Source organism: Acanthochromis polyacanthus, chromosome 15 (genome assembly GCF_021347895.1).
Source record: "Acanthochromis polyacanthus isolate Apoly-LR-REF ecotype Palm Island chromosome 15, KAUST_Apoly_ChrSc, whole genome shotgun sequence".
NCBI classification, from domain to species: Eukaryota; Metazoa; Chordata; class Actinopteri; family Pomacentridae; genus Acanthochromis; species Acanthochromis polyacanthus.
In genome coordinates this window covers 17714363-17739599 of record NC_067127.1, presented here as the reverse complement: position 1 = coordinate 17739599, position 25237 = coordinate 17714363, and the positions used below count along the sequence as shown (strand labels likewise).

General features: G+C 41.4%; 2 protein-coding genes across 3 annotated transcripts in view; one reads left to right on the top strand and one right to left on the bottom strand.

The window, feature by feature from the left end:
* Nucleotides 1–10202, bottom strand: part of ablim1a (actin binding LIM protein 1a) — a 48001-nt gene extending 37799 nt beyond the window's left edge. The window contains exon 1 of one of the 2 annotated variants that reach the window (XM_051960334.1): nucleotides 9989–10202. The gene's annotated coding sequence lies outside the window, so the exon portion shown is untranslated. Of the gene's footprint in view, nucleotides 1–5200; nucleotides 5576–9988 lie in introns of those variants that run through there. The other variant, XM_051960333.1, reaches the window with a different exon arrangement.
* Nucleotides 10203–10881: 679 nt separating this feature from the next.
* On the top strand, nucleotides 10882–24930 carry fhip2a (FHF complex subunit HOOK interacting protein 2). Its single transcript, XM_022212130.2, has 17 exons — nucleotides 10882–11211; nucleotides 12254–12332; nucleotides 14199–14368; nucleotides 14673–14777; nucleotides 14898–15020; nucleotides 15157–15381; nucleotides 15471–15667; nucleotides 15853–15967; nucleotides 16128–16204; nucleotides 16329–16521; nucleotides 16956–17119; nucleotides 18629–18775; nucleotides 18873–18963; nucleotides 19121–19264; nucleotides 20180–20320; nucleotides 21763–21866; nucleotides 21954–24930. The coding sequence occupies exons 1-17, from the start codon at nucleotides 11167–11169 to the stop codon at nucleotides 22063–22065; spliced, it is 2232 nt and encodes a 743-aa protein (XP_022067822.2). The 5' UTR covers nucleotides 10882–11166; the 3' UTR covers nucleotides 22066–24930.
* Nucleotides 24931–25237: the final 307 nt, after the last annotated feature.

Genomic DNA, 25237 nt, shown 5'->3' with positions numbered 1-25237 from the left:
TGTTGTTGTCAAAATGTTGCAAAATAAACAAGATTCCCATCTGCCAGGGAGATAGAAAACATTTTCAACATGAAAAATTATTGCAAGTCTCCAATGGAGCTGAGGCAATGTGATTTGTTGTTTTGTTTATTTTGATGCTTGGAAATCCCACTGTTTTAGCAAATGAGGAATAAATAAAGTCTACTGATTCAACAGAAGAAAACACAGCAAAGCACCAACTAAGTGTCTGGAGACACTACAGTGTGCCAACTAAAGAAAATATGATTTCAGTAGTCACTCATGTCACAAAAATAATTCTGGCCCAAACAGTTACTGATCCATTGGTGCATCTCCACGGTTAAAAGGGAGGAACAGTTTTTTATCAGCACCGCTACTGTAAATGCTGATGCAGGCAGCACATTATACATGCAGAGTGCATCCGTCCACTGCAGCGTCAACTGTGCCACCTTCTGGATACCCATCAACATGCATCAGCTTCTACAGAGGCGTGTTCTTCTCATCAGGCAATGGAGACGTGCCATTGAAGCAAACGGTAAAAATAGTTAGTGGACTTTCCTCCAGCACTCCACCCTTTTTTATTACAAAGAAAAGGAAATATGTGATGCGTGTATGATGACGAAAACTTGAGCAGTTTATGAAAATGTTGGCTGAGTACAAAAAAAATCTAAGCGTTTTACAGTGCAACTCCTGAATGCAACACAAAGACATCCTGTTACTGTATCCACTGTAATGGCCCTATTATCATCTTCCTCTTTTAATAATCTCTGTTGGAGCTGCAGGACATTCATGCCACACAAAGCTTGCCAAGAGCAATTCCTGAGGAGCAAAGCCTATTATCCATGGATGAAAGGTTTCTACTGTATTTGGCTCACCTATGGATGATCCATGTCTGACTGTCCATTAATAACCTGACTAGTGCACTACAGCACCGCCCTCATATCAGTACAGATTACTCACTGTTACCATTTAGCATGATCCTTCCATAGACGGTGATGAATGTCATTTGACTCCTGGTTTTACACTATTGTCTTGAGCAGAAAAGCGAACTGACATTATAATGTAAGAGGGCACATGTACAGTAAACAACAGTGCATTGTGTAGACAGACTGCACAGTTATCTCTGGGCCTAAAATTAGGATTGTGTGATGCCACACACACACACACACAAACACACACACACACACACACACACACACACACACACACATATGCATGTGTGTCTTTGTGCTGGGTGACGATTTGCACATTTTTTTTTACTTTCAACAGAGCACAAGAAAAAAAATGACAAATAACTCGGATGAACTCTTCAACTCTGTTGGAGCATAGGCAGGCCTAACTCTCTGTCGCTGGATAATGACAAGCCCTTCACCAGCTCGCTTCTATTTTAAAATGGGTAAGAACCTTTTGAACGGCAATCCTGCACAACCAGGTTCACTTCTTCAAAGTGCTTCCACCCGTGCCGCATTATAATTCCTGTTGTGTAGCTACTCTGAATCCACAGAAAATATGTTTGCACTACAACCAAATCACATTGTTTTTGTGAGTATTTCAACAATTTACAAACCACATTTTCTCTCCACAGCCCACAGGAAGCTTGGGCTGCTGACTCATCTTGGTGTTTCTTTGAGGTATCATCAAACACATGCTGACCTCTGGATAATACCACTTGGAAAGCAGGATCAGTGCCACTCATATTCAAAAATAATCACCCGGTGAATTAATGCGGACTTGTTTATGGTGTGGAAACTGAGAATGCTTCATCTTTTGTCAGGTCGACACTAAAGAGGTTCAGGAAAAGATTTGGCTGAATAAAATGATGACTACTGCTTCTTGTCGGGTGCTTTTTTTCCACAGATATTGGATCTCAGAAAAGTCTGACTTTTTCCAAACCACAAACAAATTAAAGCTGCAGTGAAATGACTACAGACTGCACTGAATATAAACAGTTATCGCATGTCGCTGTCACTGATTGATTTTAGCTGTCAGCGAAGAAATGAAATAGCTAACACAAGCCTTGACCCCTGTGATCTTTGATCCCGGGTCAGTTTGACGAGGCAAACCTCCCCTGAGCCTGCGCGATTCGTCAAAATCAAACTTTCGACTCCAAAAATAGAAGGTGCTGCTGGTGTTTGCTTTATTTACACACAACGGTACTTACACACAACTAAGTGCCAAGCAATGATGGATTTACTACTGTGTCTGGCATTCAGTCAGAGAATGCATAAGGTCTGGAAATCTCCATTTGACCACATGCCCATGTTGTAATCCTGATATAAGCCAGCATGTCTCTTCCCCATGTACTGTTTCTTGGCAAAATGCAGCAGGTCTGCCATTGCATATGGGTTCACATTATATAACTATGGAGGGAGGATGGTAATTAATTTCCTGACTTTTCTGACTTTTTGCAGTTGAGGAGCTATCGTTGCGTAACAGGAGCTCTCACACATGCACACAGGTCAGATATGAAAAGCCTCAGAAGGTGGAAACGCTCACCGTCATCCAATTAAAATGAAGTGATCTTTAAACAACAACTGATCACCTCACTCACAGACACGTACTCACAAACAGAATGCAAAGCAGGGAAGTTAAACTGCAGCAAACAACAGCTGCAGCGTTACATTTAAAAGTGGAAACAATAGAGAAGATGGACAGTGGACAAAAATAATACAATTAAATGCAAATTCATTTATTTGAGCGTCTAAAAGTACAATGTGCTTGCATTTAATTAATTTTTATTTTTTGCATTTTGATGGTTGTTTTGTTGCTCATTGATTAAGCAATCATCAATAACGCTGATGTTACAGTTACTAGTCAGCCGCAGCTGGAATGGATGGCTGCAGTAGTAGATGGATGAATGAATGAATGTTTCAAGCAGATTGATCTCTATTTGTTCTCCTGTCCTACCTGTAGCGACCTCATTCAGCCTCTCACTTAGATAATAGTCATTTGGGTTGAGGTATGGGAGCTGCTCCATGTACTGTTTAGGAATGAGGTACAGGACTTCAGCCACGTGTCCATCCTCGATGACAGACATACGCTTGACCGAGCTCTTGCGTTTCACTCGGACACGGTCGACATTGTGACTGCGGCTGGAGCTGCACAGCTTGCCCAGGCTGTTGAGACTAGGCAGAGTGGGCATGGCGCCCTGCTCCCCTTCAACCGTCCCACAGAGAAGGGTGAAGCACCGCAGGTAGATGTCAGCCAGTGTCGGGCTCAGACTTGGTCTAAAATCCGTTTGCCCTCAGACATTGAGAAGGAGAAACGTTCATTTAGGCACAAAACAAGAAACAAAGGAGACCGACGGGTGTATTCACAGCAGCTCATCATTAAATCATGGCAATATCCAGGGAGGCCTCCAGCGGAAACTCCTCTTGTTAGGATTCCCTCCACCTGTCACTTCAGATGTGCAGTAGATGCAAGAAGTGGAAGCGCTGATGTCCACCTTGAGGTGGAGATGACAAACAGCAGGCAGTAGGTGTGACAAAGCAGTCTGCTGCAGGTAGAGCAGAATGAGACATACGGAAAGAAGCTTACACTGTGAGTGTCTTCAGCCCAACCAGCCTGCTGCCTTAAGCAGCTTAGGGCTGACGTCGAGCCTATGATTATCTTCTGGGTGGGGTTGGGTTGGTCTATGTTAGGTTCACCCATTGTATGGTGGGAGTCATACTACCTGATTCACGTGCGTTCCATTCACTTACAGTTATTCACATCTGTCTGATGAAGAGATGGGATTCCGTCACAACTTTCAAAAAGCAAAGTTCTTGTTGTTGGTGTTACATTTTATATCACATTACATTATTAAACAACAAGATATGTTTTTGCAAGAATGTACTTCTTTGCATTAAGGTGGATTTGTGTACAATAAGACCAGATGGATCAGTGTGCAGCACTACAGTCATCCAAGGCACACTTTCAGGGCAGACTGCTTTGGGAGTTTGCCAGTCCTTTACAAGGTCAACAACCAGCAAGGTCGTTCCTGCAGCCAACAATGCACAAACCCTGTGTTAATCACGAGCAGGATCATTCAGATTTACAGACACTGTAACCACATCAGCAATGGCGTCCAAATGCCAGCCGTGGCTCTCCATTATCCGGTGAAATTGCAATAGGATTTCAGAAGATGTAACTCATTTAGAAGGCATGTTCTGACTTATTAATCTTCAGACCATCTACGTAATGTTGGGGCAGATTTTGTTTCTGCGAAGACTAGCAGAATGTTTTCTAATTTTTATAAGCATGCTTTCTTGAGCCAAAGATGCACTCACATTCCTTGAAAATGTGACTTCAGTGTGAGGCACATTTTTGACTCATTGATATGTCTTGGTGGGAGGTGAAAAGATAGATGATGCAGAGGGAGAATCAGAGCAAACTCCACAAAAACAAGATAACCTGCTGATATGTCTTGACCCAACTGTAATAAATAGCGTTGCTAAGACAGTATTGCTTCCTCCTTATACATACTTCTTTCCATTAACAACTAAAAGCAATAAAACAGAAAACCCCTCCTGACATCTAGTCATCAAGCTGATAAAACTAATCACGCTTATCTATTTCCATCAAAAGAAATGAATCAGAGTAACGTAGTCATGATGAAAGACTAAGCAGACAGTGACAAAGCACAAAATCCTTTGAGTCTGGAGACGTCTGGCTTGGCCTGCACTTCAAAATTAATGAATTTCCTCTTTGTCTGAGAGGGGGGCACAGACCGGATACCTGGAGTTAGTCTGGCTGAGTTCACTACTATTTACATCAGTACTTATCTAATTTGACTTCATTTAGATTCCACTCATAACCACACCTTCATTCAGAGAGCTGGAGTTTCATTACAGAGAAAAGATACAAGTGGGACAGTGAGATTTAAGCTAGAAGACTTACAATCTTATAGCCACACATGCACACACAGGTACCTGAGAGAAGCTATGGACATAGTACGCTGCTGCAGTGAGGCTCTACCCTCCAACTGTCATCTACTCTGTGGTATCTCTGCCACAACTACCCACACGCTCGCAAATCAACACATACATGCTCAGAAAACAACACTGCTGTTCCTGCCTGCTGCAAAAAACCCCAGCACTGCACACAAAATACTGCACATGTCAGACATTTATATAGCGCCTGCTGTTTTTCCATCCTGATCCACATTAGATGTAACACCACCTCCCTCCACCTTCCTCTTCATGTTTTCCCCCCTCTGTCTTACCATCCAGTCCGAAGCAGGAGGTGATTTTTGGGCGTAGTTGCAGAGCCCATCGTAGCCAGGCTGCTGCCTCACTGTATTCCTCTCCCCCATCTCTACACACTCCTACACACTCCGTCCCGTCCGGCAGTGCTTTCACTCCTTCCACTGCTCATCAATTATTCAGGCTTTTGCCAGGACACATGCATGCGCGCGCACACCGACCGACCCTCATATTCGCACATGCAGTACATAAACACACAGAGACAGGGAGAAAAGTGCTGATGCAGAGGGTCGTGCTGTTGCAGCATGAGCAGCCCTCTCCAGTGGTCGGATAAGGAGGAGGCATCAGATTGGGTTACTGCAGGATGGAGCATGCCTCCTTTTTTTGTGCACCATTGATCATCCAGATTATACTGCAGGGTAACAGGTACGGTGTGCAGGATGTGCTAACTCTGCTCGAGGAAAGGGCGGGGCGGAGGAAGAAGTCAAAGCAGGACAACACTGGAGATGTACCAGCTATGTGGGGGCGGATGTTCTATGTTGATAGTCACTTAAAGGAATCCAGACATCCAAATACAATGATTACTTTTAAATATGATTATCAGAAAAAGCACAACAGTCTGGTTTTCTAAAAATGAAATGAGGAAGCAGTGTCTGCACAGAAAAGTTGCCCCAGTTTCTTTATGCTCACAAAACTCTTCATGAATTTCATCAATGCAAAAACTAATAAGGCTCAATGTTTGTTTGCATTAAAATACAGGCAAAATATGTCAGCTTAGCATTCAGCAATCAAACCTTGTGTCAAATTCTGGTTCATGTTGCTGAGATACAGTTGAAATTTTCATGTATAAGAGAGCAAAATGCATACTTTCAGCACAGTTTGCCTTCAAAGAGGCCAATAAAATCACATTTAAAAGGCCAATTTATACAACAAACCAGGAGCAGCAGGAAGCCGAATGAACACCACAGACCAGCAACCAAAGTGCTGTTTTAAGATTCTGACATGAAACAGTAATAAGTGGCTTAATGGAGCAAGATAAAGAATTCATTTACAATTGATTGGCCAACCATAACAGTAAAGAGCCAAGTGTAGCAAAAACAGCCTCCATGTAAAAATAAATGAAGAGTTTACTCTAAATGGCACAACCGATTTTCCAGAGAATGCAAATGGAGAAATTTGATAAGGCCATCTGTCAAATGCCACTATAAAAGGTGACCTTGGCCGGAACAGTGCACTTAAGCCCCAGTTGTTCTGACTGAGCTGCTCAATAGCCATCAACAGCAGACTCATGGTGTGCGGCTCACAGGTAGGATAATGGGTTTATGAGAAATAAATAAATAAAAGCCACGACGAGAGATTCTGGACAAAAGAAAGCAGCACAGGAAATATGATGAGACTGAAAAGCCAACGGAGAGCAGCACGCCCGCAAGGGTGCATTATGAGGTGGGGTGACTACTGTAATGGAAGGGCAGGACTAGCAAGGTAAGAGCTGATGGCCATGTGCTGATAAGAGGGGTGGGGGTTGGGGGACGACTCGGAGAACTGTAATGGTTGATGGTCGCTGGGTAAGTGAAGTTGGGGCTGCCAGTCATAAATGCATACCAGGAGGGAAACTTGGAGTCATTCGGGACAATTTGGAATTCCCCGACTTTCTGCTGGATGGAAATCAGCCATTTACCATATTTTAGTCCTTGCCTTGCAGTTCCTATAGGTGCTACTGTAACATACTTACATTAATACCACCAAAGATTCAAAACATTGACAAAGCAACTCACTAGCATCATCAAATTGACACTTTGAACAGTCACTTAGATAATTTCCATCAAACAACTGTCACCATGATCTATTATTATGCTGTTTGTTTTCCTAATTAATCTGTATGATGTCTAAACTTTAAGTTTTCTATGGCATAAGAAAATCAAAAGCAGCAAATCCTCACAACTGAAAAGCTGTTACTGGAAAATGATTTTATCAAAATAGCTGCCATTCATTTTCTGTCAATCAGCTATACAATTAGACAACAATAAAATTGATTGGGCCACAACTCACTGAGACGTGCACACAGAAATATAAGAAAAAAACATTTTTCCACAACCCAAAATCTATTCTGCACAATAATATTCTATGTAGTCTTGTCATACGTCATGGTGTAAATAAAGTTCCAAAGCACAGCCTCAGGTCAGCCCATGACAACTATATATGTTTGATGTGATATACTGTTACAAGGACATGTGTTTGTGTCGCTGAGCCTGATCTAATTGCGATAATAGATTAGCAACCTCCCATTCGTCTAAACAACACGGACATAATTGGCATTTCACTATAACGTACAACCACTGGGTTGAGGGTACTTCTCATGAATAATGATTGGCTGTTTGCAGGGGCTTAAGGGAGCTAATCAGTTCTATGTACCACAGGGGGGCTGTGAAGCAGTGGGCTCTGAGGTTCATCGATCTCCACCAGCAGCCATGAGGACAGACACAGTAGGGCACATTACTGATGGAGGGGAGGGAGGAGTTCAAAGTCATCTCTCTGCACAGGCTCGGCCAGAGGCTTCAGAGCGTGAAGGGGAGGGATATGTGTCGTGGAAATGCTGCAGTGACTCCTATTATCTTAAATAATAAACCAAACATGTCATTTCTCCCATTGGAATGGAGAGAAATACACAATTTATCCAGCTGCTCTGTCTCTCTCACCCAAAAAAGAACAAGAATGACAGTTTATTTATAACATGACTCTGAACACTAAATTTTTTTCTCATCCGCTCGCTAAAAATGGACCCTTATGGTTCAGCCTATGGTGTACATTCCATACCATAGAAGAAACTTTAAGTTCAAACATCCTTAGAGAATACAGCTTCCTAGAGATGGAAATGCATCCATCCATCGAGCTGGAGTCTATCCCAGCTGACTTAGGGTTCACTCTGGACAGGTCACCAGTCCATCACAGGGCCATGCATCTATCTAAAATAATTAGAAACCTATAGACTGTATTAAGTGTGTTTTAGCTGCAGTTGAAGTAAAGTACTGTTTCAAATAAATCTCAGTTATCTTCCTGCTTTGATAGAGGTAGTTGACTTTTGTGAATTCTAACAACTTATTTTTTTTTTTAAATTTCCTCCATTAAACTAATATTCAAATTTCAGCAAAAGTGTGGAAATTAGGTTTACTGCTTCTTCTTCTTTTTTTTTTTAGCATTGTGCGTCTGACTTTCACATTTCTTCAGATGTTCCTGCTGCAACTCAATTGCTGTTTTCTTCCAGCAGGATTACACAATAAAGAGGGGACAGAATGATAAGTCTAATGACACAATCAAGTTTTCCTTTCTAAAACATTTTAGTTAGAATTTAAAAAAAAAAAATTAAAAATCAAGTTAGTTTGCTTAGAATTAGGTTGCAGCAATGCTCAATTGTAAGGAATTAAATTATTAAAGTCCATCTAACTTTATACCAGTGACATTAATATCACTTGTTTACTTTATCTGGATGAACTTCAATTCAACTGTGTACCATTAACAAAAGCAATGAATTTACATAAGGTCAAACAACTATCTTTTTTCAGTGCAGTCTACATTCAATAAGTTGACCAGAAAGCCTGTTTGACCTCAAACTGACCTCAAACTCCACATCTGAGGCCTCAAGTCTCTATTTCTGAGAGTAGTTGTGTAAAAGGTCAAGTTTTTTGCCTCTTTGAAAATCAATAGATAGATAGATAGATAGATAGATAGATAGATAGATAGATAGATAGATAGATAGATAGATAGATAGATAGATAGATGCTTTATTGTCAAAGTGTAAAATAAACTAAACTTTGTGGTGACTCACAGCATTACGCAGCAGTGCAACATGAATACTCTTCAAAAAAATAAAATGAATTTAAAAAGAATTAGGTTACATACATATGTATACACATAGCACAGTGCTATTAACTAGCAGTGGTGCTTGTAACCATGTAAGTTATTGAATACGAACAAAAATTTAACAGATTATTAGCACATAAATACATTGGCAACCTCAGAGCTTACAGGTAATTTTGCTTTCACGTAAGCTGTGCAGCATCAGTCTTTATAAAAGGCTGTTGTTTTACCCAAAAACAGGATCCGGCTGCTGCTTTTGTATAATAACCTTGAGGTCATGTCAGCATTGCAACTTCAGTGCCTCTATCCAGCCCCGAACCAGTCACTCCGACTATTTGATCCAGCAGGAACAGCTGGAGGTGATGCCACAGTTGCAAGAAAAACCCGCCACATGGGAACAAACACCATCCACCTCCTCTGTCTGCAGGTATAACAGCTTATTTACACTCAGCAACAAATCCAGCTCTGACAGGTTAAGATCAACAAATTACAGTTTGCATTTCTGCAGCACCTTTCATCACCTCAGCAAGTCAGGCACTGAGCAGAAACAGTGATTATCACATTTGACTGTCCTCCACCGCCAGCTGTTAACTAATGACCATCAGCAGGAGCAATCAGAGCAGCTCCATCACAGCAGCTGGGATTTTCAAAAGAGAAAAGTGGGATCTATTTTTAGGCTGCACTGTGCCTACTGTTCGCATCAACAAAATAAGTTGTAGGCTTGTCTAAAAAAAGGGCTTGCAGCAGCGGTGGAGGCTGTAGTTTCAGCCATGCACCGGTCTAACCTACTTACAATCTCAGTGTCATTATCACAGCCCTGCTCCTGGCGAAAGACGACGCAATAAAAAAGGGCTCCCTTCTCCATCCAAGATCCCCCTCCTCCCTAAAGACTAACACACTTTTCCTCCTGTCTATGTGTTGTTATGAAGGCTTCTGCGGCAAAAGATACTCACCTCTAGCAGACATGCCCGGTAGGTAGAGATTTCTTTATTCCTTTTTGCCGAGATTAACCAGGAGAAGATGCCCCCGGTGGAAGAAGAGTGTTGGGGAGGTGTGGAAAAAAAGAACCGGTTGACAGCCTGATGTTATCTCTGCTTTAAGTTTGTGGCTGTCATTTAATGGGATTACACGCAGGAAATCATAGAGCCTGCGATTTGGTGGACTGGACTAGAACGCGCGATGGAGAGAGCACTTTCCAGCGACAGGGCGTGTCCTGGAACTAGACAGCATCCTCTTTTTTATTTTTCCAACAAGTTTATGTCCATATTTGAGCACAATAGCCTTGAATTACGGAGCTGTACATGCAATCATTCTTCAAATTCCTCGGCTGCAGCTGTTGCCCGGTCACCTTAAACCGGGGTAGCCTACTTTCTGTCTGGGATGACTGTGCTGTTCTGGACGCGGTAGTTGAGCTAAATCATAAAGTTGACAGGCACTCTGGAGCGATCACTGTTGTTTTTCTATTTTTTCCTCCACACATTAATTTGGCCACTTTAAAGAAAATATTTGGCTTCTTCACTCTTCTCTAGTCATCAACTTTAATCTAAAAGCAGCTGAAGCAGAACCTCAGGTCTGCATGGGGGGAAAACACCGCAATTTCAGGGATATGACCTAAATGAGTGCATTAGCAGAGGTGATATAATCAGTTGATATTACGGCTCAGTGGAGCTTTTCCATAGCTAAACCTACATCAATTAGTTCGATCATCGCAGCTGGCTTGTTGATCCAAACCAAGTATTGATCATCGCCCCTTATTGAGCGTATTGGTCGCTGTCTCCATTTGTATGCATTGATCGTTGTCAGTAATAATTAGAGCTCCGTGTAACTCGGTGTTCCTGCTCCCCCTGCCGGTCAGTGAAGGCAACGTTTGGCGAGCGAAGTGCCACCGTGTCCAAAGTGAGCATACTCCGAGGCTGCAGACGTCTTGTTTACACTGGTTGTGCCAGGCCTGTAAAGTCCCGTGGCCCCTCACCGACGTTACTACGGCTTTTATTGCTCACGATTTCTTCTTTCGTTACAAGGGTCAGTGCATGAAACCTCCAATCTGGATCGAGGCGGTAGCAACAGGAAGAAGAAGATAGAGGAATTCTCTAGGTCTTCTCGGGAGAAACTAGTCCAGTCGAAGAACAAAATGTTCTCCAAATTTACGTCCATTCTTCAGCACGCTGTAGAAGCGGTGAGTTTCGACTTAACAGTATTTCATGTCGTTTGGTTTGCCTTTGTGTAACGTTTATTTTAGCTGAAATGGGCCTTTTGTTGCCTGGATACCTCACATCAAAACGTCAGCATAAAGAATACGTTGCTAACTGGCTAGCTAACGTTAGCGTTTTGTGTTTGTGCTGTCAGTTTGTTTTTATTTGTTAGATATTGTAAAGCTTGATTTTGTGTTTGGTTACAATACTAACTAACTATTTTCATGATTCTATCAATGTATCTGTGTTAAAATAACCAGAAAAGATGAGCTAATTAAACGCCAAGTTAGCAGATAATGGCTAAAAAGCTAAGCTAACACCGTAGCTACCTATCGTGTTTCAAACTGCAGACTCTTCACACATTGAGTGATTTCGAAATCATTGGACATCCTAGTTTGATGTTGCGCAATGTTTGAACACTAATATTGAAGTGATAGTGCGTGGGTTGTCTCGCTCAGCAATTTTTGAAAGGCTTCATGTTACATGTTAGCCACCATGCTAACTAGCTAGAAATCAGCAGTAACTTGCTTGCAGCCTGTTTTCAAGCTGCTTCACGTCAACGATTTTGTACAATAAACATTTGGCAGCTGATCCAAAGTGAACACTTTGACTTTAAAAGTATCGTCTCATTCCTATGTCTGACTTGTTAAGCAATCTTCTTATATTTATTCCTTGTCCCGTGACATAGTTTGTTGTTCTGTATAAGACTGTTCATACCAAGTGTAGACAGTTATGTCACCTGAAAGTAACCATTTAGCCCTATTCGTAAACGTTTTTGGAAACTGCTGGGCTTTGACAGCACATTAAACAAAATAATCGAGCAATGACATTTTAGAACCATGTGAAAATGTTACTGAAAACTACAAAATTATTTCACTAAATACACAAATGTCCAAATTTTCAAAACTTTGCCTATAAGCCACAGTGATATGTAGATATTTTACTATGATCATAAATTATGTCTTCTTAGGTGACCTTCAGAAACACATAATGTATTTTTTTTTTTAAACAAATCTTCTCTTTCAGCTTGCCCCGTCGCTGCCCTTACAGGAGGACTTTGTCTATCATTGGAAGGCTATTACACATTATTACATCGAGACCTCAGGTAAGTGATATCTAAAATAATAAAATAATATCTGTTATTGTTATGATATCCATACAGAGACACGGTTTTCTCTGGGGGTGACTATGGTCAACAGTAATCCTAATCAGTCCACACCGAGTAAAGGCTGAGTCTCTGCTACTGTATTTGACAGAAATCTTTGCATTTTCCTGTTATTTCAGACCAAATGATACAACATGTGTATTGTGCTTGAGTAAACAAAACTGCAGTCGACAAAGCTGTTCATAAAAAACACATATGTATGTTTTCTCAATTTATTGTTTTTAAAACTCGGGATTTCCCTTCAAGAGGTGCCAAAGATTTGTCATTGCAGGAAACATCCTGACATGTGCAGACATTGTTGTGCAGACAGCTTTCCTTGATCTGCTCTGTGCCTCTGATATTGATCTACTCATCATACTGTATGTAAAAATATGAGTTTTACAGGTATTGGGGGGTTTCATTTGATATTTAATGAGACAATATTCAGGTTTTTTTTTTTATAAATCCTCTACTTGCATGGTACCACTGTGCACTGGCAGTGCAAAGAGAATGATCATGAGGACAGTCCAAGTGGAAAGGCGTGATTGTGAAGTATGCTGAGAATCCTGTGCTGGTAGAGTGTGCATTAGACTTCAGCGATTCTGTGCAGACCAGAGCAGCCTCAGACTCTGACAGGGCCTCCCTTCATGTTTGCCTGTGGGCATCTGTGCAAGTAGAATTTATGCACTCTGCGCCTGTGTCAGGATGGTGGGCAAACCCAGTCATTTCAAATTTTGACGTGTTCCGCTTGACCTGAATATTTTGGGCCAGGAAAGTCTCCTCCTTGTTTTCTTCACTGTAAACAGCTTCTTGGCCGTAGTTCTTCTAGTTTTACTCAGTCTTCTCTAAACTGCTGATGGTGGGGAAATGTGTACTTCTACTTTTAAGAGATGAGCCAGTTTTCATGAGCATGTAATCACTGGTTTTGCCATGTTTTACTTGATTGTACGCTAATTCTGGATGACTTTTGATCGGTCCAACAAATACCTGGCCTGCTGACTACTTATATTCTCGAAATTTTGTGGCAAAGCTATTGGTATTCTTTATAGAAACTAAGCGTAAAGTCTTTATTCTTGCTTCACTGGCCATATTTTGGCATTCTGTGCTTTGTCAAAATAAGCGAGACACGTGTTTATATTGTGTACACCTGGTCATGTATTCGTGACAAATGAAGAGAGCGTGACAAGGGCACTGCTGTAGTTTGAAATCCTCATGCTTTAAAGTAGCACTTGATAAAACAAACAAAGCTTATTGTGTTTTTGTTTTCCAGTGGTTAATGCAGCGTTCATTTCGTGTTTTGTGACCCACCATGGAGGTCACTTATATAGTTTTATTTATGTTTGTGCTTGCGCATTGTCATATTTATTAGTTCAGTCACGCATACCGCTGTGGATTATACCTGTTGTTTTTGCTTGTGGTCCTTTCATTTACTGAATTGAGCTAATGTCACTGGGTAAACAGACTGTTGTCAGTAACTCATTACTCTAGCCGTGTGCTGCACAATAGATGTGTTTATATATGAAAACATGATTTTACTGTAAAGCCACCAAAGAAACTATTGACAGTGCCAGCAGGATAAGTCCATACTGCTAAAAACTGTCTTGGTAAACTCGATGCACAACATCGTGTGGATGTGGTAACAATGACTGATGTTTCACCTACTTAAATAATACTATACATCAGCCTTGTAGTTTATTTAACAACTGTTTCAGCAGAAGGGGAAAAAAGTAGCATTACATGGGTGAAACATTTAGAGACGCTGAAGATGAGTGAGACCTTTTCACCTCTGCTTGTTTCTTATGCTGTTTCTGTTCATTCCCCTGATAGATGACAAAGCCCCAGTCACAGACACCAACATCCCATCCCACCTGGAACAGATGCTGGACATTCTGACTCAGGAGGAAGGGGAAAGGGAATCTGGGGAGACGGGACCCTGCATGGAGTATCTCCTGCACCACAAGATCCTGGAGACACTCTACACCTTAGGAAAGGCAGATGTAAGGCAATCATGCTTTAGTAGCGACATAACCCTGGAAAATATGCATGTCATAAGATTCTATATGTATGCAATGTTGGGTGAAACCAAGTGGAAATTGAGGATTATATTTAAATTGTGGATGCTGAAGAGTGCAGTAAGCTGAGCACTGCACAGTATTCAGTCAGCTGCAGTAGCAACACTGAGATCAAAAGACAGCTGTCGCCAGCACTGTGAGCTGCATTTTAGCACGGGAGGCATCTGTTTTTGTTTTTTTACCGAACAAATAACTTCAAACATACTGTGTTTATATGATTTCTCATCAGTGTCCTCCAGGAATGAAGCAGCAGGTGCTTACCTTCTACACAAAGCTGTTAGCACACATTCGTCAGCCTCTTCTGCCACACATCAACGTCCACAGACCTGTACAGGTGAGAAATGTTACAATCTGGATTTCAGTGTATTTTTATCACCCTTTGCCTCAAAATAGTCTGCTAACTGACAGTCTTATGTCGCTTGTTTCTAAATTTATTTCCCCATGTGACTGTCAGAAACTGATCCGTCTGTGTGGGGAGGTGCTGGCTGCTCCTACAGAAAATGAAGAGATCCAGTTCCTTTGTATAGTGTGTGCCAAACTGAAGCAGGACCCATACCTCGTCAACTTCTTCCTTGAGGTAAGTTGCTATGACACCAAAGAGAAAAAAAAGTTGAGCTGTACATTTATACATATTAATGTGTGTATATGTTACTGGCAAAACAAGCCCTTTATAGGATTTTTAAACACATAATTCAGAGAATATCTCTTTGCAGAACAAGTCGAAGAGGCCTGAGATAAAGAGTCCTGCAGCAACAGATGGGGTGAAGGAGAGCACGTTGGCTCCAGACACTGGTCAGTCTCTGGCAGAGGAGCAGGCTGACCACCAAGACAAGCCACAGGCTGCAGCTGCTGCCGCCTCCACCTCCAGTCCAAGCAGTAACAATAACAGCAACAACTACAATCTGGTCAGCTCCCTGCTCAACCTCACAAAGAGTCCTGTAAGTAAAGCTTATGTGAGGAACTTTACTGTATGTGAAGTTCTGTCATTTTTAAATCACGAGCTGTGTGCTTTTTTTCTTCTACTCAGGATGGCAGGATAGTAGTGAAGGCATGTGAGGGCCTGATGCTGCTGGTCAGTTTACCAGAGCCTGCTGCTGCCAAGTGTTTAACTGAAAACACTGAGCTCTGTGAGCTTCTGACCGACAGGCTGGTCTCCTTTTATAAAGCCCTGCCACAGTCCATGGACCCTTTGGACATTGAAACAGTAGAATCTGTCAACTGGGGGTAAATTTCTTTCATGTTTTTACTGTCTATAGCCGCATATTTATTGAAATCAGAACAGTAATGACTTACTTGATTTGATTTGACTTAACAGGTTGCCCTTAAATAGCACAAAATGCTATTTTTAGTGGCTATTTTGGAAGAGTTGCATCAAGCCTTTTAATACTTTACCCTTTTTTCTCTTTTAGACTAGATGTGTATAACCTGAAGGAGGACGCTGCTGTCTTCACAGGGAAGAGGGCTCTTATCTCCTTCCTGTCCTGGTTAGATTACTGCGACCAGCTCATCAAGGAGGCTCAGAAGGTTTTTTTTAAAAATTACAATAATGCTGACTCACTGTGTTTTGATGCTTCATATTGTTGTCTGAATTGACAAAATGAAAGACGTTCCAACCAAAGAAGCTGTTTTTGTGTTTGAACGCCACAGAAGGCTGAACTTTTTGCTTTTCTTCACTGTCTTCCAGTCGGCAGCTGCAGTGATGGCAAAAGCAGTGAGAGAAAGATTCTTTGTGTCTGTGATGGAACCACAGCTCATGCAGACGTGAGTCCTGCCTTGAATCATCAGTCAGTCAGTCAGTCAATCAAACTTGTATCGAAGTTTGTGGTTTTGTCAGCGTGTCGTGACTGCTCGGTGACACAGGTGATGCGTTTGTGGGTTCATGTAGGTCCGAGGTAGGCATCCTGACCTCCACAGCCCTCCTGAACAGAATCATAAGGCAGGTGACGTCAGAAGCGCTGCTGCAGGAAATGGTTTGCTTCCTGCTAGGAGAGGAGAGAGAACCAGAGACTGCAGCTACAATCGCCCAGAATCCACTGAGACACAGACTCATCGAGCACTGCGATCACCTGTCAGATGAGGTTCTTATCACATCGTTATTATTCAGGATGTACCTGCTCCTCCTAATGAATGTACCTTTAATGTAATTTATGTCTGTCAAAAATGACTCATTGAGGCCTTTTTATTACACTCCCATCACATACATTGGCATTCAAAAATGAAAATCCCACGTGCTTAATTTTTCTTGATCGATTTTCCCAAAGTACAAATGGCCATCTGCCCTTCAGGGATTCTGAATTCCAGTCAATCATATGATTAACCAAACCACATGAATTTTAATTAGTATCTGACAGAGCCATTGCACACATTTTCATCACACAAAAGAGGGATGAATCATCTCTTTCATGTTCAAGCAGCCGCTGCCTACTTTTCTGTCAGCGAGCAAATACTTGACTTGGCTTCTCGGGGTTTTATAGAGGGGAGCTGAGCCTTATTCTTACCTCCTTGTCCGCAGATCAGCATCATGACGCTGCGGCTATTTGAGCAGCTGATCCAGAAGCCCAACCAGCACATCCTCCACAGCTTGGTGCTGCGTAGCCTGGAGGAGAGGAACTACATGGAGAACAAACCACAGGAGGAGCGGGAGCCGCTGGAGAATGGCCAGCCTCATGATGCTGTGTAAGGACCCGCCTATGACCCCCTAATCTCCCCCTGAGCTGCCGGATGACACTCTGCAACATTCTGGAAATAAAATGAATGCATTCCCTAGCTGTGTTCTTTAGATACGCTGACATGTTTTTTGCACAGTTTTTGTTTTAACCCTCGCGTTGTCCTGCGGGTCAAAATTGGCCCGTTTTAAAGTTTGAAAATGTGGGAAAAAAAGTATATTTTCACAGTGAAACTTCTGATGTCCACATTTTCAACATTTTTGGGAAATCTTTGAACATTTTTTGGTCGAAAAAAGAAATGTTAAAAATGTTACTGAAGAAGATTCACATAAAAATCTACCAAAATCCAGCCAAATTCACTGGATTTTGGTTTATTTTTATGTGAATGTTCTTAAAGAAGATATTAGATGTTTTACTGATATATGTAATCATTTTAGATATTTTAAGGATTTTTTGGAAGATTTTTACTCATTTTTGGAAAATATTTACAAGAATTTTCTTACTCCATTTGTTGGATTTTTTTTAAATCATTTTTTTAGGGATCTTCTAAGGAATTACTGGAATTTTCTTCCTGAAGGTTTTGCAAATTTTCAGAAATTTGGGGAATTTTTTGCTGAATTTTGGGATTTTTTTCAGACAAGGAAACAATATTTTTTTGGTGCCTGTAAATGAGGACAACAGGAGGGTTAAAGACAGTTTGATTCTGGAGCGATGTTGTGAATAATTCACTAGTTGACATATTTAGGTAGCATGTGCCAGATTGACCATCCTGCTTGCACTCTCACTGTGCTTTCACCCTGCTTTTGTGCACAAAAATGAATATTTGCAGGACATTTTTTTCCGATTTCCAAAGCTAGGGCTATGTATGAACACCAGAATTTTTTTAAGCTCACAGTAAAAATAGCTAACGGACCATGAGGAGATATTCACTGAGTAGGACAAAAAGTTTATTAGATTAAAATTGCATACTCCATTTCTAAGTGATGCGATTCTTGTGAGACATGATTAAGGAGGATCATGATAATGCAACCCAGCTCCTTATTATCATAAATCACAGTTGTGGAAGATGTAAACACAAATGACTAATACTTTTCATCTTCTTGTGTTTGGTTTATGGGATTATTGAAAATCCCACTTAAGACTTAAACTCTCATAGGTTTTTACTTGTCGTGTTTTGCTTCATTGTTTCTCACACAGAGGAATGTTAGATGTGTAACTATTTTAGAACTCATACTTACATTTTGAGTCAAATTTGTGTTTCCAGAAAAATTCAACTTAAAGTCAGGATGGAGTTCAGTCTGCCAAGTTTTACAAAAGACTGTAAAGCTTCCACAGAAACCTAAAGTACCATAAAATGCATTGAAGTCACGGAGTTCTATTTGTCAAGAACAACGCAGATTTCTATTTTTTTGTAATATGAGAATCATCTTTGCTCTAAAACTAAATATAAGAAGATGTTTTTGACTTTATATGTAGTCTAAATCAGTTGACATTCTCAAATAATGTGTTCTGTCCACAGAGACCTTGAGGAGGATCCACTGTTTGGTGATGACATCTCTCCAGACAACAGGCTCTCTGGCTCTGATTGGCTGAGCTCCTCTCCACCGCAGAGCCCCGACCACTCAAAGTCTGACGGGAAGACAGAAGTGCACAAGATAGTCAACAGGTGCACCATCTGCTCCTGTTTTATAGTGAAAGACGTGACGCTGCTCGGCCTGCACACTTTCTTAAAATTCTCCCCGTTCAATTCTGTTTTCCCGCAGTTTCCTGTGTCTGGTGCCCGATGAGGCGAAGTCATCGTATCATGTTGAAGGCACAGGCTATGACACCTACCTCAGAGATGCACACAGACAGGTAAGCTCTCTTTGAAGTGTGTTGTAAGACTGCTGGAGTCTGGACAAAAACGGTGAAGTGAAAATTGAGTTTCTGCTAGCATTTTCACCTTGTTAACTGCAGCGAGGCCGCTTCTTCTGTATTGTTGCTCATGACTTTTTCCCATTTTTCATCTCAGTTCAGGGACTATTGTGGCGTCTGCCAGCGGTGGGACTGGAGAGGAAATCCAAAGCCTTTTGAGAAGTGTAACTTAGACGCCCCATTCTTCGAGGGCCACTTCCTCAAAGTTCTCTTCGACAGGATGGGCCGCATCTTAGATCAGGTACCTTTGATCCACCATAATTTAAACATCTGTTGCAAAACTGGAATCCTTTAGATCAACTGCTTGCTAAGCTGTTGAAATGTCAGCTGCATTATTTATAATCCATCATTCTAAAGAAAAATAAAACAGCAAGACACAGTCCTTTTGGAAATCACAAATTCCTTTTTAGTTCTAAATAAATCAGTAGGGTAAAGCCGAGCTGTTTATGCAGCAGCACCTGAACCAAAATGAAGCTGCTGCTTAGATGATGGATTTACAGACTGCAGAAACTTCAAATGAACCCCAAATAGAAAATATCACGGGAAAGATTTTGTTAGATGACTTCTAAGCTTCTTAATCTAACTTGAAATGTACGCACACCCAAATTAAAGAGAGCCAGCTGCAGATCTACAGAAAATATGTTGGGGTTAAACAGCCATCATTTCTGTTTTTATTGATTTTCAAGAATAGATTTTTGTTTTATTTTTACCGTGCAGACGTGTTTAAGTCGGTTTAATTTTCCCGTGATCAAAAGTTGTTTCTTGTTCTCTGCCATTTGCAGTTTACCGTAAATCAGGTCCGCTTGTGACGGGCATCCTCAACAAATGCTTCTACTAATGGAAAGTGCAGAGGAAAAATGCAAATGAGTTGCTGATTATGCAGAGACATTCTGCTTTCTCATTTGAAAAAAATACAAAAATAATGATCCCTGAAGCCCCGAAACTCATTCAGGAAATGATGTTAGATGGGAACTGTGAAGATGAATAATAGAGATTCAGAAGTGAAATGTACTTTTTGGCAGCACATGGGTGTAGCATTTAGGAAATCAGTTCTATAAGGGAGTGCTGTGTTAAGTGATGAGTCTGCCATTAAAAGCTTCTGACACGGTTCATTTCCTGAGTCATTTTCTTGTCTGATGCCCTCTCTGTCCTCCAGCCCTACGACGTGAACCTGCAGGTCACCGCTGTCCTGTCCAAGCTGTCTTTGTTACCACACCCACACTTGCACGAATACTTGCTGGACCCTTATATCAATCTGGCCCCCGGCTGCCGATCTCTGTTCTCTGTCATCGTCAGGGTAAGACTCCTGTCTAGATTGTGAAGTGGTTATCTTATCTGTCATTGACAGAAGACGCTGCGGTGCCCAAAGCTTTCAATCACTGTTATTTAGGTGCTTGAAGATGTCTTCTTTGTCTTGATTGTTTTCTTGTAGCATCTTGGAATTCTTATATTGTGTTTCAGTATGTTTGCTCGAACATATAATTATGTTTGAGGCAGCTGAGCTCTTAATCTCACCTCAGTGCGAATGTTTCTAGGAATTTCACCGCCCAGTAATCATGCTGCTCCTCGACCTGCTTCTTGCTAGCGTTGTCATGACACCAGAAGTATTACTTAAATATAAAACCTGTCTAAATGTCTCAGTACAGATACTGAAATAACACAGCCAAATACTAAAACACCGGGACAGTAATGCAACAATAGATGATATAATCTAGAACATAATTTTTTTTCCCTTTCTGATTAAAAAGATAAGACAGTGTTTTGAGATTGTAAATGTAGTAGGAGTTGCTGCACTATAACGTGTTAATATATTTTCATATTTAACCAAAATTGGAGGTCTTAAGCTCAGCTCTTTCCACGTTCACATCTGTCCACCTTCACATGTCACACCGCTGCTTAAAAAGACATTCAATCCTTGCAGAGATCAGTGGGTGTAGTACTCTGGTGCACATTGTAATCAGCCACTGTCACTCTCTCTGCACGAATTCAGTTCATTTTTATGCATTTTAGAGAGGTTTGCCTTTTTCATGTGTTAGCTAAACAGATAAAGCCAAATTAAAGAAGTGTCATTTCCCCTATCTGCTTTCTTAAACGCCGACAGTGAAAAGAGTTTGCTTGTCACAAAACAGATCACACTGGTCCGTGTTATATTCAGGGCAAAAAAACAAGTCTGCATGTGTGCTGACCTCCTTTGGTCTGTGTACGTAAAACATCTTTTACGGATGGATTTTGTGCTGTCGGTTGCCTCTCCGAGAGTCTTATCCATAAGTCAAAATGTCATTTTGGTTTGTGCATCTGCTTTGTAGACCGTGTGTGCAAGAATATTTGGATTTGAAGCCATGGTTCTCATGTTGTCATCATGAAAGCTGGAATGCACTTATGAAAGACAAGAAAAAGGGGCTGGCGCTCCCACTATGCCTTCAGAAAGTGGCAGCAGAGGCACGTCGCTGATGTGCACCGTTGCACATCGAGACAACTCACAGAAAATACAGCTGCTTTTAAAATACTGTCATACCTAAACCTAAAACCTCTGAGTGCAGCTACAAGACCTCTCTGCCTGTGTTCTTCTATGAATCAGTCTTTGCTTTGAAATCCATCCCAGTGGCACACGCTGTAAAAGGCAGCGTAGAGACTGGTGAAAGCAGCCTCTTGTTTGTTTATGTTGATTACAGTGATGTTGCACCTTCGCCTAGAAAAGAATGCACTGCTGTTTTGGTAATTGCTTTGTGTTCCCGTTAGGTTGTCGGAGATCTCATGTTGAGGATTCACCGCATCCCAGACTTCACACCTAAACTGCTGCTCGTGAGGAAGAGATTATTAGGCCTGGAGCCAGAGGGCATCAAGTACGTACTTCTGCATGGTTCTGGGCTCTTATTTTTCCGAGTTTCGCTTTTATAATTCACTCACCTTTGTGTCTGCTCTTCTCGTAGCATCGACCACATGACTCTGCTGGAGGGAGTGATCGTGCTGGAGGAGTTCTGCAAAGAGCTGGCAGCCATCGCCTTCGTCAAATACCACGCAGCTGCCTCGTCCTCGCCGTAATCTTCCTGCTGTTCAGCCATCTGCCTCGGCCAGGCAGGCAGGTCAGGGTAAAACTGGGCCTTTGGGGGGTGTGGTGGTACCGGTGGCACAGGGTCGGCATAATATCACCACTAACTGTTCATCCCCCGCAAGACTGTTAAAAGCCCACATGGACGGGTTTCATCACTCCCCTTCCTCTGACCTCTCAGGCTCCCCGAGCAGGTCAGAGCACAGACACTGCCCAGCCAGCAGAGGAATAAGAGGATCGAGGACGAGGAGCAGAGAGATGTTCACTGGACTCTTTTCAGCCTCTGCAATTTCTCTCACTGCCCCCCCCAACCTTTCCATCTTTCTTTTTCACCAGCCAAATTATGATTGCCCTGTAATTATTATATCGAGGGGAAAAAAAAGGATGTTTGTATATTTATTTTCTGTCCCATTACCAGCCATTTGTAAATGTCATTGCCTTAGTGTGGAATCACACCTTTCAGTTACAGAAAATTATTTCCTTTTGGGGAAAAAATGTTATCTTAACCCCTCACATGTTGTCTGTTTGAAGACAAGAGGCTGTAGAGAAAACAAAACCCACTACCTTTATCCCATATCTGTACCTGTAGTTACACACATAATGAGCTGCAGTATTTAAGATGCTGCGCTCATGTTTTAAATGCCAAGTCCTCTTATTTATTTGTTTGCTTTCAGGTTGCCTTTTTAACTCATGTCGTATTAAGATAAATGAACCCAAGCAGTCGGTGTAATGGCTGACTGACTGAGCAGATTCTATTTACTTTATTTTAATTTGCTTCTCTTGTCTTTAAGTGCTCGTGCTTTCAAAGCTCATCTGTGATCACCGTCGCCCAAAGATGTCAGCGTCCATCACATTTTCTTAAATGACGTGGTGAATTTGCAAATTAATTTGCACATGGACCTCATTGCATTGCACTTGTTACATTGTGAGTTCTTCATGCTTTTTAGGAAACGTCAAGTCGGCTTTCCTGAAAAGAAACCTCTTGCTTATTTTACGTTCTGAAATGTCGCTCTCCAGACCCAGTGTTGCGATTTTCACACACCAGTGTTTGTTTTACTTAAGGAGATACTCTGTGATGTTGTTTTTGCACCCTTTCTCAATGATTCTTAATAATTTATTTGCTCTACTAAGGGAAAGTGCAGAAGAACAGACCTCTTGGTTTTGCTAACCAGTGTCTTCAACGCGTCATTAACTTGGATCATACTGTAGATTAGTGCAGTGGTTCTCATCGACTGCTAAACAATGCAAAGTCTGCAGCTTTTCAGATTGTATTTTTACAACTGCAAATTGAGAAGAAAGTCCAACTAAGAAATGATAATTTGATGATTTTATTTATCATCTCATAGATTGACCTTAAAATCATTTTCCCACTTTGTAAACCGCTGCATTCCAGTATGTTCAAAGCTCTGAGTTCCTCCGCAGATTATCATGACTACCTGTGAGGTGTTGCGTTTACCAGCAGTATTACTTTTTCATCCCGATCTTGAACGACGAGGAAACGTACTCTTGGTGCTGTGTGTTGTTGGAAGAGTTGTGTGGTTGTATATTTCCTGGATGTGTCAGGAGGGTGTCTGTACCTTCAAATCTCACCTCACCCGTCTGATTCATTACAAAAGATCTGATTTAGACTGAGTCAAAATGCTACTCAATGTAACTTTGTCTTTTGTGTTGTGTTGTGGTGTGGATGTTTCTGTTCTATTAGTGGGTCTAATTGGGCTCGTTTGTGTGTGTGTGCGAGGCCTCTTATTGCTGAGAATGGACGGTCATTCGTTGAAGCCGTGAGTCCCTGGTGTTGAGCCTTGTGTTTTCCCTTTTTCTCCTGGTCCCGCCTCCATCCCATCACTCGAGCACCTAAGCCGCATTATGCAATTGCTTGCATGGAATCAGATTTGCACATTTGTCTTCATCCTTGTTCGTAATGTAAATATACAGAACAAAAAGCTTTTTTTTTTTCCTCCTTTTTCCAAATGTTTTGTTTCATGAACCAAAAGAAATCTAGGATGTACCAGGAGTAACATTTCTATTTTAATGGGAAACTTTTTTTAAAACTGTCAATCATGCACATTTTTTAATCAACTATCTTTCCAACTTTGTGTGTACAGCTGTATATTGTACATTTACAATAGCAATAGAGATATACTACCTGGTGTAAATGCATGCTTATACATTATTTTTCATTGTAGAAAGGAAGAGAGAGAAAAAAGGCAGTCCAGCCATCTGTGATGATTTCTTAGCTGTCAGCACTTTGACAGGGAGATAAGATGCCTTACTTGACACTGTGGATCTCTGAGGACTCCTAGAATCGATGTGTAAGGGGGGTTTATTGTGATCTTATTATGCTTATTATGTTACATAGGCTTCTGTTTGGTTTGTGAAGATGTACAGGACTCTCGGTATAGTCGAAAATCTGATGCCAATTGATTTGTGTCGTCTTAGACCTATCACTGTATCACATCGCCGCATCTCGTTCATCGCTGCTTTCCTCTGGTGTGAAGTGGGACGATTCTTGTTATATTTCTATCTCATGGCCAGTCTGATTGTGTGACGCATCGTTGAAACGTTAAGATAAGGTGCATGCTCACTTCTCCCGCCTCTTAGTGCTTCAGAAACAACTCGAAGCGGTCACCGCGCTCCGTCGTGCACTCGGAGGCATCGGTTCATTTATTCCTCATCAGCCGTCTTCATCACTGCTGTCACATTTATTAGGTTTCATTCAGGACAGTAGGGTTTTAACATTCTCCGTCCCAATTTAAAAAAAAAAAAAAATGTTTTTCAGCAGATGTGCTCATTCTTTAAGCAGTTTGTTGTGTTTTATTACAAAATGTCTGTACAATAAAACAAAAATACACAAAAAATAACCATTTCTTTCAATGGCAAGGTGAAAACCAGATTCTACTCAATCCCCTTTCAAAATAATATCTCTGAATAACCACCGTACAACATTAGAGCAGTGAATGCCTGTATGACATGTTACGTTCCTATGCAAACAGCCCCGCAGGATGACATGACAACATGAAGACCAGAAACCAATCAAGCATGGAAATGAGCTCTCTGCCCAGTGAACAACTGAACAGGAGTCAGCATGGGAACTTTATCCTATGTCAAATTCTCTTTGGCTTCAAGCCTGCCATGCTCAGTCATCCAGCTAAATCTGCAGAAATGAGT